Genomic DNA, 15824 nt, shown 5'->3' with positions numbered 1-15824 from the left:
TCAACGTGACACATAAAGATGTCAGCAAACTTTGAGAGACTTCAGAATCTGGGAACAGTTACAGTAATTTTGTTGTTTGTGTGCATGTGTATATATGCATGCATTTCTCATTCTAGTTTAGCAAAATCAATGAATCAAGCCCAATACAGTTCAAGTATTTTATTGTTACAGCATGAATGTTTAGGATTCAATTGTTTTGTTGTTTTCTTTTTCAACACAACTTAACTACACACAACAAAATGAAATGACAAGCCACAGGTGACAGATTATATGGACCTAACACTCACACTGGAGTGCTTCTTGGACTGTAGTTAGTTATTCATGGTAAAAGATAGTGTGTTAGCAGTGTTCGGAGCAGCCAAGAATGCTTACGGCCTTTACGAGGGAGGATGATAGAACCCGGGAAGTTGAAGAACCCCCCCCCCCCCCCAAAAAAAAAACAAAAAAAACAAGTGAAGCTGTTGTGCTTGTAACCTTTAAAAATTGCACATCTACACAGCTCCAACTAAGGCAGCTAGGTGCCTTGGGATCCATTTCAATACCAAAGCGCTCCAGATTTTTTCCCCCAAAGTCGCAAGAAAACACACATGCAGAAAAGAGGAATACAAGGACATTGAAGGGAGTGCTTTATCAGGGAGTGCTTTGTCACAGACGGGCATCGAAACGTAGTCAATTGGCCAGGAACTCTATAGCTGTGTCCCTCTCCTCTATCAGCTCTGTGGCAGTGGCCTCCATCTTGGCCTTGGAGAAGTCATTGATGGCCAGGCCCTCCACTATTTTCCATGACTTGTTCTGAGGAGAAAGAGACAGCATGTGTATTACTGTATAAGCTGTAACATTCCAAGTACATTGGTGCCGCAACTAGTGTTGGGCAAATTAATGAAGAAAAAAAAATGCAAGTAGTTGCTAATCCCTTTACTAAAAAAGTAACTGAATAAATCAATGACTCCATCATAAATATAATTGGTTACTAGGGAAAGTAAATGTTGCATTACCTCTCAAAAGTCAAAGAATTCAAAGAATTTTTGAGTGACTGACTTCTTCCAGACTGTTTGGGGCATTTATTTCCGTGACAAACCGTTGCTACCAACGACGACAACACGTTGCCCTGAAATAATGATCAATCGCTAATTAAGGACGCTTGCGTAATAGTTAACTTGACATGCCTTTAGACTGTGTTTGAGGCATTTATTGCCATCACAAACTGTTGCCATCAATCACAAAAACAGGTCCTGCTATAACGTTCAATCGCTAATTAAGGGCACTTAAAAAAAAATACTTAATTACGCTGCCATTGTATTGTATTGTATGCCGTCTTGTTGCCTGCATTTAGCACTAGCAGCGTTCAAATTCATAGACCTAAATGACTACACATTTGGATGCAGACAGCCTGACACAGTTGCCATTCCTAGTGATCGCTTTTTAATATACCAGGCGTACTCAAGTTTGCTGTAAACTTCTGGGGATAATCAATAGATGCCGAGTGTGGGCGCAGTTGCCCTTCCCTGAGCTAAGGCATGCACACCAAAGGGGGGGGGGGGGGGGCAGTGCAGTACAATATTGTATTCAGGCCACTCCAGTGTATGTAAGCATGCTAACCTTGATCTGGACAGGGAAGGAGTAGATGAGGTCATTTGGGACTTTGTAGGTGTTATTTGAGGAGTACACGCCCATGGAGATGAACTCACCCTGGATAAAAGGAGGACAAATTTCTTTAGAACAATCAGTCGAAATTTCGATGGCATGGGTACACTTCACTCCATCCCCCAGAGAGTAAAACAAGCAAAATATAGGTTGGAGATGCCGGTGTACCTCCGGGGTGCCGAACCAGATGTCCCTCATGTGGTCGCAGATGGCCTTGGCTGCAGACATGGCGCTGGACAGCTTCCTGGCCTTGATGACAGCAGCGCCTCTCTGCTGCACCGTCTGTGGCGCGGCAACGCGGAGGACATTAACACAAATGCTGGGACGTGTCCACACAAACAAAGATTTGGACACAGAAGGATTTTCAACATGCATTCCGTCACTGAAAACTGACTTTTTTAGATAACTTTGGCGAGAAAGAAGAAATGGAAATGTTTTCTTGATGTGATATCACATTAGATACGAAGAATAGTTGGTATTTTCTCGACCAGAATTGCTGTGAACCGTATTTATGTTTTTTTTGCTAGATGGCTTCCTTTTGTATGCATGTTGGTCCTTTTTTTTTACTGTACTTTATTGAAATCTGAAAATGCTTAGTAAAAAAGTAAAAAAAAGTAGGGAAATTAGGTTTCACAAATGTAATGCAGATCTCTAAATAAGCTTTTTCGATGGTTGTGGATGAGAATGCTGTGGGTAGATTGTCTCGTACCCATGGTGATTTGTGGCCATGCAAAAAGTAAATATACAAAAAAAACATAACAATTACTACAATGTTTGCTCACGGTGATGAAGTCCCCTTTGAGCCAGGCCTCGTCCTTGACGGCGTCGAAGCAGTCCACCTCGCTGCCGGACACGTTGACCTTGCAGTGGTGCACGTCCGGGTACTGCGTGGACGAGTGGTTGCCCCAGATGATCACGTTCTTGACGTGGGTGGCGGGGACGCTGCAGCGCATCGCAACCTGCGGAACAGGCACATAGACCGAGTGTGTTACAGGAACATCAGCATTTATCAAATGGTAATAGGAAGTAGAATTCCGCAAAAGACATGCCTGAGAGCGAGCCCTGTTATGGTCGAGGCGGGTGAGGCACGAGAAGTTCTCCCTGGGAATGGAGGGAGCGGACTTCATTGCAATCAGACAGTTGGTGTTGGCTGGGTTTCCGACCACCAGAACCTGAAAATATCGCAATCAGTTCCCTTCCTGTGACAAAGACATTCAAATAGGGATAACTGAGCACTCCTGGTGTTCCTACCTTGACAGTCTTCTTGGCGTACTTCTCTAGGGCCGTTCCCTGGGTCTTGAAGATGGCCACATTGGCTTTGAGCAGGTCCTTTCTCTCCATGCCCTCCCTCCTGGGCATGGAGCCCACCAAGATGGCAGCATCCAGATCTTTGAAGGCCACTTCCACTTTTTCGGTGGCCACGATTTCTGCAGGAGAGGAGAATCTTGGCGTCAATCAACTCATGGATATCAATATTTTTCACAGTATGGCGATAGGGACCAAATCCTGACACGAAAAGTTAAAAATCCAAAAGTAATTTCCACCCCACCAAAATAAAGTTGCCGGCAAATCACTAAATTTAGTCCCAAATAAAAATCCACAAATGGGTAAATGCTGGAGTAGTGATTCGGGACTATGCGGTGGGACGTTGCACATATTTTGGACCCATGTCAGTGTGTGTTCACATGGGGGGGCCTCTCCCAGACCACCTCCCGCATGTGCACACACAACACAGTTAACTCTTGATTGACTGTTCTTGTGCTCAGGACAAATTGTCTCATAAAAAAATATTTTGGCGCCATCCGGTGCCAAGCAATGACGTTGAACTTTGGGGAAATAGGACTGCACTTATATAGCGCTTTATCAACACCATATCGCGCCCAAAGCGCTTTGCAAAGTCTCACATTCACCTAGGAGATGAGCTTAATTTACACAGGCCATATCTTAGTCTAATAGAAAAAAATGCTTTTCCACCATCTTGTGCCAAATATAGGCAGTTGCAAACCTTTCAGTGGAGGCATCAACACATGGATTTTTGCAGGGCTCATTCCCTAACACCTGTGGATAGAGGGTGTTCACTGTGGTTAAATGGTTACCTCTCAGAAGAGGGAGGGCGCAGTCCTGCAATTCCATGACAACACCTTCCACGACAGGCATCATGGGTGGAATATCCAGGAGGAGCAGTGTGATTGGCTGGCATGAAAGGCAGGAAACAAATTAAAACTAACAACATGTCACAGAAAATAAAGACTACCATGGACCGCCAGGAAGCCTGTGACATAACCAAGGCAGTGCAGCTCATTCCTAACGAGTGGTTTTAAATTACAGCCTGAGGTGCTTGGCACTGGATCCATTTCACCAGGCTTCAAGGACGTTCCTCCCTTATGTGCGCACTGATCAATTCTCACAGTCGTAAAGCGTGACAAAGTCACCCACATAGCAATTTTCTGACAGGTGTCTCTGTCTCGTGACACCCCGAATAAAGATATGGGGAGTGCAAGTGAATACAAGTGCTCATTTACCTGATCTTTGCCAAAGACATCTCCTTTGGCAATGCTGAACAACAGCGAGTAGGCAATCTGCCCTGCAGCGCCGGTCACCAGAACTCTAATTGGCTCAGACTGCAAAGACAAGGCAGAGAACGCAGGCGTTGAACAGAGGAGTTAGTACAATTAGCATTGATTCCACACACAAGGGTAGGGCAGGGTGGGGCACGCAGGTGGTGGCACACTTTCACAGGGTGTTGTCGACATTTTCGTTTACACAGGATTATTTCAAATTAGGTCACTTCAAATATAATCTCAGTGATCTTTCCCCTACATACATTACATAAAAGGGGGTGAAAAAAAACGGAACCGCTATAGTTATCATTCACGTTGCAATTTCATGGAAACTTTCTACCAAGACTCAACTCTTAACATGGCGGTCTGCCATTCTCAGTACTGCTCTACTGGTGTTACATAATTAAAGTCATACGTGTATCACCTTCAATTCACTTTTTAAAATCCCGATTTCAATCACAATGTGTTAAAATGTACACGTTCTACATTGATAGTAGACGAATAAGACTACCTAATCGGTATTAGTTGCGTGCACTTACCATGTTGTCGACAGCTTCACATGCAAATGCTCAATGTTCACTGGTTTAGCCGGGTGGTAGGTCATCCGGTTTAAAACAAAAAAAAAACACTCGGGTCTATCGCGATAGTTGGAGCGCTCGGGACAGGACCCCGAGAACTGTGGGAAGTGTAGTTTGTGTGTTTTTTCATGGTAGCCGTAGTTTTTAGTAAAAAAAAAAAAAAAAAAAAAATACAGCTACAAGTGACGTGCTTTGCAATAAGTAGCGTATGGAAGATTCTTAAAAACGTGAGTTAAGCGCCGCTATGAAGCTAGCCGCCAGTTAAGCTCATCGGCCGCAGTATTTGATTGTATATCTCGCCAGTTAGCCGGTTAGCACGGATTGTTGCCTAGCGACGCCAATAGCGCCGTTGCAGTTAGCATTTAGCAACGTGGGAGCTAATTTACTCAAACGTTAGACAAGAGTGAGATCTGTCGTGTTTCGTGAAATACAGTGGGATGTTCGACGTTGACACGGTTTAAGTGTATATGTTAAATCATGAAGAGGGTTGTTGAAATGACGTTTGATGTCGTGGGCCATAAAAGTGATGAATGAACTCAGCACAAGTTGGAAGCGCAGTCTTTGACGTGAGCACTGAAAAGAAGACGCTACTTAAACATCCTGGACTGTAAGCGGGCACACCAATAACCAGTTTAGCAACTTTAATCACTTCTGATTGTAAATTACTACCTTATTTTGTTGTGTGCTTCTTGCCTAATGTAATGTACGGTTTAACCCCCTAACCAGTGTAGCCTTACTGTGCTTCTTTATTAGTTGATTTAGTGACTATCCTGGACATGCATTTAATTCACGTGTATTCTTTACTGTGTCTCTATTTACAGTGATTTTACTGTTGTTGTTGTCGTCAGCAAAGGCCTAAGCGTTGCTGCGATCCTTGTTTGTCTTTTCGAGAGGACCTGCCAGGTGAGCATTCATCCGTATTTTATGGCCTCATCGGTTTACTTAGGCCAGGGGTGTCCAAACTTATAGTCCTCAAGGGCCACTGTCCTGCCTGTTTTCCATCTCTCCCTGCTCCAACACACCTGATTCAAATGATCAGGATCGTTATCATGCTTCTTCATCTTGCTGATGAGCTGATCATTTGAATCAAGTGTATTGAAGCAAAACAAATCTGACAAATCAGTTTAAATCTTTGCATTCTATTTAATTCTGTTATTGTTGTGAGATTTTATTAAGTACAACAATATGAGGGTTATTGACCCTCATTAAAATACACATTACAGTTTTTGGGGGGATGGCGGCTGGAATCGGTTAATGGCATTTGAGTTGTGAGCATGTTCACGGAACAAATTAAACTTGTATCTTAAGGCACTACCGTATAGGGGAGTTTTGTGAGTTTTTTTTTTTTTTAATGAGTGGATCATTTATAAAAGATATGCTTGCATGTTTTACATTTTTGCAGTTTTGAATATCTACTGTATTTATGTTTTATTTAAACATTTATGATACAATGTTTATCTCAAGTTATGTTAGCGGATTTGGTTTTTCACAAAAGCAGCAGCATTGGACTGATAGGATCTGGTGCCCGTCTGCCACACTGGACTGGTGCTCCTCTTTGTCTCTTCTGTAAAAATGACGAGGTGTGTCTTTTGTACTTTGGAGCCGCTCAGAAGTAACGTTGGGAAAAGTTCAGCCGAGGAGCATCTCTCGCTTGATTCTCCTTCTTCCACCTCCTCCTCTTTGCCTCCTTTGTCCTTTCACCTCCCTCCTTTTCTTCTCTTTATCGCCTATCCTATTCTGCTCCTCCACTTGGGCCTGAAGTGCGCACCTGAGCGAGACCCCCGTCACGTCAGCAGCCGGGGAGGCAGATACTATATAACCAGGGGGACACCCAACATCACCTTTTTATCTGCTCTGGTAGACTATGGTGCCTCTGTATTCCAGCAGACGTGACCAGATTGCAGTTGCCACATCCTTGCTTGTGTAGTGGGTCTCGGCATTGCTGTTATGTCCCTGTCTAAAATGAGATATTTTTGTTTCATTGCACAGTCGCTCTGGTACTAAAATTTGGCTTACAGTCTCCTTTTATTCCACTAGATGTCAGTGCAGGACCACAGTACTAACTCTACTCTTGTAGATGAGCACTGATGACCTGTAAGGCAGCAGGATTGCTTGTGTTAGTGGGAGACAAACGTGATGCCAGAAGATTGGTTGCCACTTCACACAAAGTAACCTGGGTGATATTTTCTTTTAAGTTATGTTTCGGAGCTTCCTTTACTCTCCTTTTTAATGGCAAGGCAGCTTTATTTATGTAGCTAGTTTCATACACAGGTAACTCAATGTGCTTAAAATGATTAAAAGGTCAACATTTAAAAGTATTTCAAACCAAAGAAAGAAAGTCATTTAAAAACAAAGAACAGAGGTAAAAGACAAATTACTAAAATTACAAAAAGAACATACAAGGCAAGTAAGATTAATTGATGAAATGACGGACGTGCTTCCAAAAGGTGCTTTCACCGCTATTACCTGCTCCAAGAATGTTATGTTTTCATTGCCTTTGGTCTGTTATTTATCTAAATTTCATAAAAACAACTTTAATTGTCTTCGCAGACTATGTGTGAAGGGGCGTGATGCATGCGAAGACAGAATTCTGACAGGTCTTTATTTTGTACTTTCAAGGGGAAGTCAACCCCCAAACATTCTTTACAAGAATATGTTCTATGCCGGCCCAATAGTCAAAACATGGCATTCTTATTGATATTGCGTTTGTGGAATACGACTTGAACAGTAAAATCCACCTGTTTTTGTCCATCTCAGGGGGCAGCCTTTTTACCACTAGCTTGACTGAAAATGACATCACAGTTGCTCAGGGCTCGGATAACAACCAATCATGGCTCAGCTTCAGAAAACAGGTGAGCCTTGATTTGGTCGTGACCTGAGTCTTGAGCAACTGTGAAGCCATTATCAGTTGACAGAAGTGACAAAATGGCCGCCCCTGAGATGGCTAAAACGGGTGGATTTTACTGCTTAAGTTATATTCCACAAACGCAATATTAATCAGAATGCCATGTTTAGACTAGTGAAGGTGCATAGAACATATTATTGCAAAGAATTTGGGAGGTTGACTTCCCCTATGATTTTTCTTTAATTTTTTTAAGTCCCTGTAAAGCAAAAATATACATGACATAAATTTGCCAAATCGCAAAAAAGCATTTTTGTAACAACCTTGCTAAATTTGAAGAGTAAAAAATAAATCGGGGCGCTTACCTCGTTGCAACAAGAGGCGCTAGCCACCAATTAGCTTGCGAGCTAACAGGCTTGGGCTTAGTAATAATAGCTAATTAACTCGCAACTGTGTCAGATAACCCCTGATGCAAACGAAGGCGCCCAAGTTCTGATAGATTGGGGGAGGGGTGACTTATGCTGAATGCCAAAGTACATCACTCGCCACGCACAAAAAAAAAAAAAAAACAGGAAATCTGAAATGGTAAAAGAGTCTTTAATCCTATATTGCCACAATTGAATAGGCCTACTACATAGTGCTCAATCTTTGCTCATGATTTCAGAAAGTGTCTTTAAACACGCATGATGGAGAAAAAACTCTGAATTTAAGTGCTTTCATGGATCTGTGATTGGCTGGCGACTAGTCCAGGGTGTACCCCGCCTCTAACCCAAAGTCATCTTAAACAATACAAGTGCTGTAGAAAAGGGATGATTTTATAGATGATTTTTGACCAAGAAGTTGTATAATTTGGTGCTGATCCAAAGTCGCCTTCCTCGTCCATGATGTGGAGGTCCCATTCGAGTCTTTGGATGAAACCTGAGCAGATCTTGCTCAGCGTTGTATCACTTGTGTGTATGTGGGAGGGAAAAGGGCATGCATGTTGACAATCGGAGAGTGCAAACACACCAAGTAACTTCTTGGCACTGATGCAGAACTATTCAATTAAAATTCCTAATGCACACACACACACACACACACACACACGCACACTCACACACACACTCTAGCATGCTGGAGGTGTGATTTTTCTTCCAAGTGAGCCTCGACCGCACTCCCTCTCTCTTGCTGTCTGTCTCCCAAAGGCGTTTGCATAAGCAAATGGTCCGTGAAATGGCTTTTGATGGAATCAAACTCCATATTAAGACAAATGCATATTTCATAGCTGCCGATGGACTGATTGACGGAGCGGCATCTTCATTTCTCCGCTGCGGATCTCCCCCCCGGAGGAGATGCTTATCAGAATATTACCGAGGCTCGGGTTGTTTTTGATATGCCAACTTGTAATTTTAGACCTCACAGGGATACTTTGGGTCTAAATTGTTTTTTGTTTATTTTTGTTTTTCAGCCCTTTTTTTAGTAGCCACTAGGGGACACTAACCTGCTGCATGCTGACTTTACTTGTATTTATGGAAAGCCCTTTGTGCTTTTATTCGATATGCCTGATATGCAGATTGAGGTCTATTTACTAATATGGTCTTTGTCCTCACTAGTAAGCCAGTTCAGGTCAGTAGTAGAAGGACTACCGTATATCTTACTAGCAATGTTTATTCCTACTACTGGTTTAGGAAGGTTTTGGCCTACTAGTGCGCAATTAACTTACCGGTATAATAAAGTAGTGTGCTGCACTGTACTAGGGTAACATTACCCTAGTAACATGAGTCCCCGGTAACATTACTACAAGCAACAAAATGCCCAATAATAGCTTTGCCTCACTAGTAACATGTAGTTGTCCTACTTGTATGTCAAAAGTTTTCATACGCAAGGGTGCGCCATGGCTCAGCGGTAGAGTGGTCATTTCCCAACCCAGAGGTTGTGGGTTCAATCCCCGGCCATTGTGACCAAAGTATCCTTGAGCAAGGTACTTGAACCCACAGCTGCTCCTGATACAGTGTCATCAGTAGGTAGATGAGGTACAGTGTGAAGCGCCCAGTGTACCCTGCTAGATTGGGTCACTGAAAGCATGCGTTTGTAGTCAACTAGTGCACAGTTTTGCCTCACTAGTGACATGCGGTTGTCCAACAAGTATGCCCACGTCGTTCTGCTAATGATAATAAGAGCATACTAGTACATCAAGGATATATACAGTATATGTTTCCACGGTCTACGCACAACAGCAACAAATGATTATTTTTATTTATTTATTTTACACTAATTGAAGGGTGACCACAGCATGGATGTGGATCCACTGCCGAAACATTTTTTCAATTTTTCGCGTGCAAATCAACGCTAATCAAAGTGATGTCATTTTAGCATACCAAGACCAAGGCCAGCTCGCCAGACCTTTCATTAACCCCAGAGCCCAAATCCATCCAACTGGACCGCCGATGGCAACTCACTGCCGAAAGCTGGCTGTCACACCCCTCTGCACAGCCATAATGTTGCGTCTGGGGGGTAGGAGAAAGGGGGGTGTAGTAGGGGCCACGCAACAGACAACACTGTGTGATCCGCTCGCCTGCAGGTTACCGGCAACATGGCTCGTCCTGCTTGTCTCTCTCTCTCCCTCACTCTCTCTCTCTCCCCCCCCCCTCCCTATCCCCTACCCCAAAAGAAAGGAAAGAATGTTTTCCCCCACAACACGGCTCCGTGCGGGGATTAAGGCCCGTTCCGAGCGGCCCCGGGTCGCACACCAGATGTTAGCCAGGATAGCTGCTTGTTGCCTTGACAACAGTAGGGCCGTTTGGGATGTGGGCCCGCCCAGATGACCTTAAGCATATGTACGGGTGTGTGAAGAGAAACAAATGCCAGTTTGGATTGAAAGTTGTGCCAGATGAGGGCGAAACAGTCAACTAAATGGACAAAACTATGGGGACGCAGTGGCCATTCTATCTACAAACGCTAAAAGGGGAGTTCCTTTTCAGCTATAACAGCTTCCACTGTGGCAGGACTTTGCACAAGATTTAGGACTGTGACAACAGTCAACTAAAGAGACACATCTATTAGGACCAAAGCTATCACAGTTTCCACTCTTATGGGAAGACTTCCTCCAAGATTTTGGATCTTAGGGCTGCACGATATTGGAAAAACATGCGATATGGATCTTGACTATAGCGATATCGATATTACGATATTTAACATGTACCTAAAGAAATTACATTTTCTTTTTTGTAATGGAAGAAATATTTTTTTTCACGTGGCAAAATAAGCAAGCTCAATGTGTTCTTATCTAATTAATTGTAATTCCCCTAGATAATGTCCAACTATTGGGTGGCGATGCACATTAAAGTTTGCATCTGAATTCAGATAAAAGAATACAATTCCATAAGAAAATCATTGCATGTCTTTGCGATATGCATATTGCATAGGCCATTATCGCAGTATTGATATTTTTTTCCCATATATTGTGCAGCCCTACTTTATCTTGAAAGCCTCTGTTCAAATGACTTGAAAATGTCACAGGTAACATAAACATTGCAAATTTCGTTGGAATTCTTTGGAATTTGACAAATTTGTGGAGGTCGGAATAAGCTGAACCATTCAAAATATAAATTGATAATGTCCATTCCTAATTTATATTTGGTGATCAAAATGTCTTAAATTTGATCAAAGTGATCTTAAATTGAGCTTTTTTAAACCTGCAGATATCCACGTTCTGGGTCCGAAGGCATTCGAGTGCTTCCTCACCAAAGTCATCTGAGCCCCGCTTTGTGCACCGGGTACATAACTGGAAACAAAATATGGACAAAAATAGAATTAAGATGACTCTATCCGGCCATTAATCCAAGACATTTGGGACTATGTATTTCTTCAGTGAAGTTCATGACAGTGGTGCGAATAGATTGATCGAATAGATCAATGATTGATGCAGTTCAGATTAGAACATGATGTCAAACAAGAGTATCTTGGTATAACAGAAGTTTGCAAAACAGGTTTGTTCGGTAGCAATTGTTTGTCAGCTTTGTCAATCACAGCAGCCGCACAATTGAGCGAAACAAAATATCAGCGTTCAAAACTTGAGACTAATGATGATTGACATGATCTTTGTGGTGTACTGTACATTCTGTCGGTACATGAGCCTAACAATGGCCCAGACGGTGTAAAATGAGCAGGAACTTCAATAGGTCGGTCAAACGATCATTTCTTATTCCCGCCTGCTGCTTTTCCCAACTTCCTGCGTTTTACTTGAACCATTGCCCTGTTAACAGCGTCGGGTACAGCTGAGGATTAATAGTTAAAACGCGAAAGCTGAACCTATGCTCTCCTGACGTCAAATGGGCTTAACTGCTGGCCCGGCTACGTTTAACGCCGAGGCCCGGCGGCGGCCCCTCTGCTGCTCCCAGCTGTCAGCTCCAATGGGAAGAGGATACCGCTTCTGACAAGACAAGACTTGACCCACGAATAGAGGCACTGCTCTGCTTTCGTGCCGTATACAAGCACAGAATTCACTCTTGTGGAGGCTTCTCCTTGGACCTACCTTTTGTGGGGGGGAGAAGAAAATGAGTGGAGCGTCGGTCGTGTTTGTTTTTCAATCTGTTTGTTACTTCCTAGGTCATGGAGGTGGACACATGGATCAATGGGACCTTTTATATTTTAATGATGTAGAAATGAAATATGTACGACATGTACAGTTTGGTTTAGTTCACCGTAATACGGTTGGGATCAGACCCACTGTTGGGTGGGGTAAATCATGTGACATCGTACCAGTGAGATTATAACTTGGGTTGATTTGGGAGCCTTTGCATGAAAACGCATATGAGCTATACTGTTTGGTAAAAACAGTGACTCAAATGGCGATATTTAATTGAATTACTTTTATCTCCATTAAATGTGCTATAATTATTTTAGTAGTACAGGAGGTCCTGTAATTCTGATTAAACCACTGCATTAGGTTAGCGACACCGCAATCGAACCTGTGTACGAATTCGGGTTAGATAGTCGCCGTAGTAACGGAAAGTCATTGGAAACTGAGGAACCCCTGTACTTAAACCTGGTTGGATTTTTTGGGTGACTTTTTGCTTGGCAGGTATCCTAGATATGCTGAATTGTGCCACCGTTTTGCGTACATTGTGGAGCATGGCGTCAAAGTTTGAGGATCATTTTAAAAGGTGCTTTGAAAGTATAAAAAGAAAAATACCCTTTCACCGATCATCACGGAATTGGGTGGACATGTCTATAATAGCAGGACACAGAAATGCACAAAATTGAACAGGAAGTCTGACATTTTGGGCAAATTGCAGGGTACTTTGACCAAGTCATGCTAGGGAATTTTCCCAAAAGAGACCCAATTAGAAACAGGTATAGTAGATAGATGGGCGACGCTAAATTGCCTGATTTTTTTTTTTGCCTATGTCAGTTTATGTGGGCGGAGAATAGGGTCAAAGTTTGGCAATCATTTGGAATGAAAAAGGGTGTACACAGTTCATCACTCATAATTTCATTGTCAATTGTTTAAATTACAGGACAATCCAGATGATGTTTTTTTTTTAGAACCAGTATTGTTTTTGTTTGTTTTTAGTACATGAGTCACTTTCCTAAAGTATGATGGACATCTGCCAGGTCATTGCTGGGCGTAGACAAGGTAGAGGGAAAGATTGTTTATTTACTTGTAGATGGCAGCATGCCTCAGTCGGGGGTTTGAGAGGGTGATAACGACACCGGAATCCATCACAGAGGTCGTGGCAAAGAGAAGCGAGCCCTTTTGCTCTGAGCGCCATCGACTCACGGCTCGCCACCGTGTCAACCCGTCACAGGCGGAGCGAGACAGAAAGGCGGTGGCTGCCCGCTGAGGTGTGTCCGAGGTGTCACGGCCTCATCTGGGAGGTGACAGACAGCCCGTGTGTGAGCGTATGACGGGTGAATAAGACCGTTAAGAAGTCTAGGGGACGTTTGGCGTGACCTTTCCTTTCTGACGTGGTCCGTGGCCGCTCCGTGAGCCTGACAGCAACTTTAAAGGACCTCGACATCAACAGCCTTTGACAGGTGTTTGTTGAAAGTTGACCGCATGGGTGGTGGTCAACTTGAGATTGTTTATGTCCACTCGATAAAGTGGACAAGTTTCACGTCACAACGACAGTCCTTGGCTAAGTGATTTTTGATCATTGTTTGCTTCCAACTTTGCGGGAACCGTTTGCTGACGTTACATTTCTTTTTCCGGTGCACGGAGCAAGGTCAATAAATGCTTGGACGAGATTGCTGTAGAATATTGCACCTCAACATCTCATCATCCATATGCTATATTTTGAATGTGACTCCACTCTACACCTCCCTTCCAAAAGTACCAGAACAGCAAGTTCGGTTCCTTTTGTTTTTTGTTGTATTATATAAGACATTTGGGTTTCAGAGCAAAAGATGAGTCAAAAATTCTAGCTTTAATTTCATGGTTTTTACATCCGGATCTGTTAACGCAGGATAGAGCACCTTTTGTTTGAACCCACCCACTTTTCAAACGTAGAATGCCTTTTAAATTGATTGCTTGGACATTAGATAGTGCTTGTTTTTGGCTTTGGGTTTCACCTATGAAAACTGCATTTTGCAGAAAAGCAAACCATTTGAAGCTGAGAGAAGAGGGAGGCAACACTCTGGTGAAGTCAATGGGTCGCAGGCTTGATGAGGTTATTGCAAGTAAGGGCTATGCCACCAAATATGACCTGTTATTCAATAAGAACTGTTCCAATACTTTTGCTCACTTGAAAAGCGGGTGGGTTCAAACAAAAGGCACTGTGGCCTGAGCTGTTTAATGCATCTAGATATAAATACCATGAAATAAAAACTGGAATTATGAAATTTTGTCTCATATTGATCTTTGGATCCGAAACCCAAATGTCTTCAGAATACAACAAAACCAAAGAAATTGACCTTGCCTTTCGATTACTTTTGGAGGTGACTGTATATGATCGGCCTCAACAGTGGTGTTTGTGGTCAAAAGGTGCGGGGCGAGCGGCGGGGCAGCGAGCGGCTTTAGGAGCAGAAAATCCAGCATCGTCAACAAAACCCCAGCGTGTCAATGTGACACGCGTCACCTCGACGGCGACAGGCTAGCGGCACCGCCGAGGCGCATCGTGGCCCGGAATCTCTTTGAAGCCGGCCGGCCCGGCAATTGTGCAGCTGCCGTGGAAGTATTGCCTTTCATGCCCTTGGGCGTCGCCGCAGGGGCAGATACGGCAAGCTTTTAGCGAAACGCTTGCCGGGATTAGCACTATTAGCGGAACAGGAGGGAGCGACAAGCGTTACTGCCCCAGTGTGCAAATGTTTCGAATGATTTGGATGGTTCAAAACATGTTGAAGGCATAATCAAGCGGGATGTCTTCCTCACTTTTACTTCCTCTCCATCATTCCCCCCCCCCGACCTCCCACCCCCCTCCCCCTCAGTCATTACTGCGGCTGTGTTTGCCTTTCTGCTCCAGGCGTTGGGTAAATACCTCTGCTGGAGTGAGTTTCCCTTTTTTCCCACCTTCCTCCCTCCATTAGCTCCTCTAATGACGTTTACACTTGTGCTTAGAAAAGCCTCCTCTCATCTCCACGGCATCCTCCTCCCTCCTCGCCTGCTTTTTTTCTTTGCTCACTCGGGCCACAAGATCATGTTTAAAAGGTGTTTGGACTTTGCACTTTGAGTCCTGGTTTTAGATGAATTAGTCAAATTCATGAGATAATCCTTTATTCGCGGGGAAGTGTACACACTCAGCGGCAAAGATCAAAGAAAAGCTCAATAGTAGACTGTAGAATGTGACGAGTAAAATGCTAATATCGCGCAAAACAAATAAAAATTTTTTTTTTTTTGTATTTCAGATACATTTTTAAAAACTAAAATTAAAAAAAACTCAAAATATTGAGATACTGTATGACAAGAATCTATATGAACAATCAGTAAATACGTTAAACTAAATGTTGTAATTGAACAATTTATCATGCCAATATTTTATTTTTCATACTACATTTTCATTCATTTAAAAATTCTAATTTTAAATAAATGTTTTTTTTTCTCAGCCATTTTGAAAGTCCGGACGGACACTCACTAATATAATACACATACTGGAAAATAAGAGAAAGGACATGGAAGGACTTATTTTGAACTTTTGTACCTTTGCCAAAATTGTTGTATCCTAGCATTTACTTATAATAATCTATCATGTTAATATTATTGTATTACCGGTAACTTTTTCC

General features: G+C 42.9%; 2 protein-coding genes across 9 annotated transcripts in view; one reads left to right on the top strand and one right to left on the bottom strand.

The window, feature by feature from the left end:
- Positions 1 to 144: 144 nt before the first annotated feature.
- On the bottom strand, positions 145 to 4903 carry mdh1ab (malate dehydrogenase 1Ab, NAD (soluble)). Its single transcript, XM_086045632.1, has 9 exons — positions 4745 to 4903; positions 4167 to 4265; positions 3741 to 3837; positions 2896 to 3071; positions 2694 to 2816; positions 2427 to 2603; positions 1813 to 1926; positions 1600 to 1689; positions 145 to 792 (listed from the first exon to the last, which is right to left on the bottom strand). The coding sequence occupies exons 1-9, from the start codon at positions 4745 to 4747 to the stop codon at positions 670 to 672; spliced, it is 1002 nt and encodes a 333-aa protein (XP_085901758.1). The 5' UTR covers positions 4748 to 4903; the 3' UTR covers positions 145 to 669.
- The window catches only part of wdpcp (WD repeat containing planar cell polarity effector), a 68566-nt gene continuing 57632 nt past the window's right edge, over positions 4891 to 15824 (top strand). For 3 of the 8 annotated variants that reach the window (XM_086045626.1, XM_086045625.1, XM_086045622.1), the window contains exons 1-2: positions 4891 to 5010; positions 5605 to 5686. Coding sequence is in view for 2 of the 8 variants with exons in the window: in XM_086045621.1 (XP_085901747.1) it covers positions 5314 to 5390; positions 5605 to 5686 (159 nt within the window). In the remaining 6 variants the exon portion in view is untranslated. The other 5 variants (XR_015088743.1, XM_086045621.1, XM_086045620.1 and 2 more) reach the window with 3 other exon arrangements.

The sequence above is a fragment of the Filicampus tigris genome, chromosome 11 (genome assembly GCF_054856515.1).
Source record: "Filicampus tigris isolate MCC_2025a chromosome 11, RoL_Ftig_1.0, whole genome shotgun sequence".
In the NCBI taxonomy this organism is placed as follows: domain Eukaryota; kingdom Metazoa; phylum Chordata; class Actinopteri; order Syngnathiformes; family Syngnathidae; genus Filicampus; species Filicampus tigris.
This window is presented reverse-complemented; position numbering and strand designations above follow the sequence as displayed.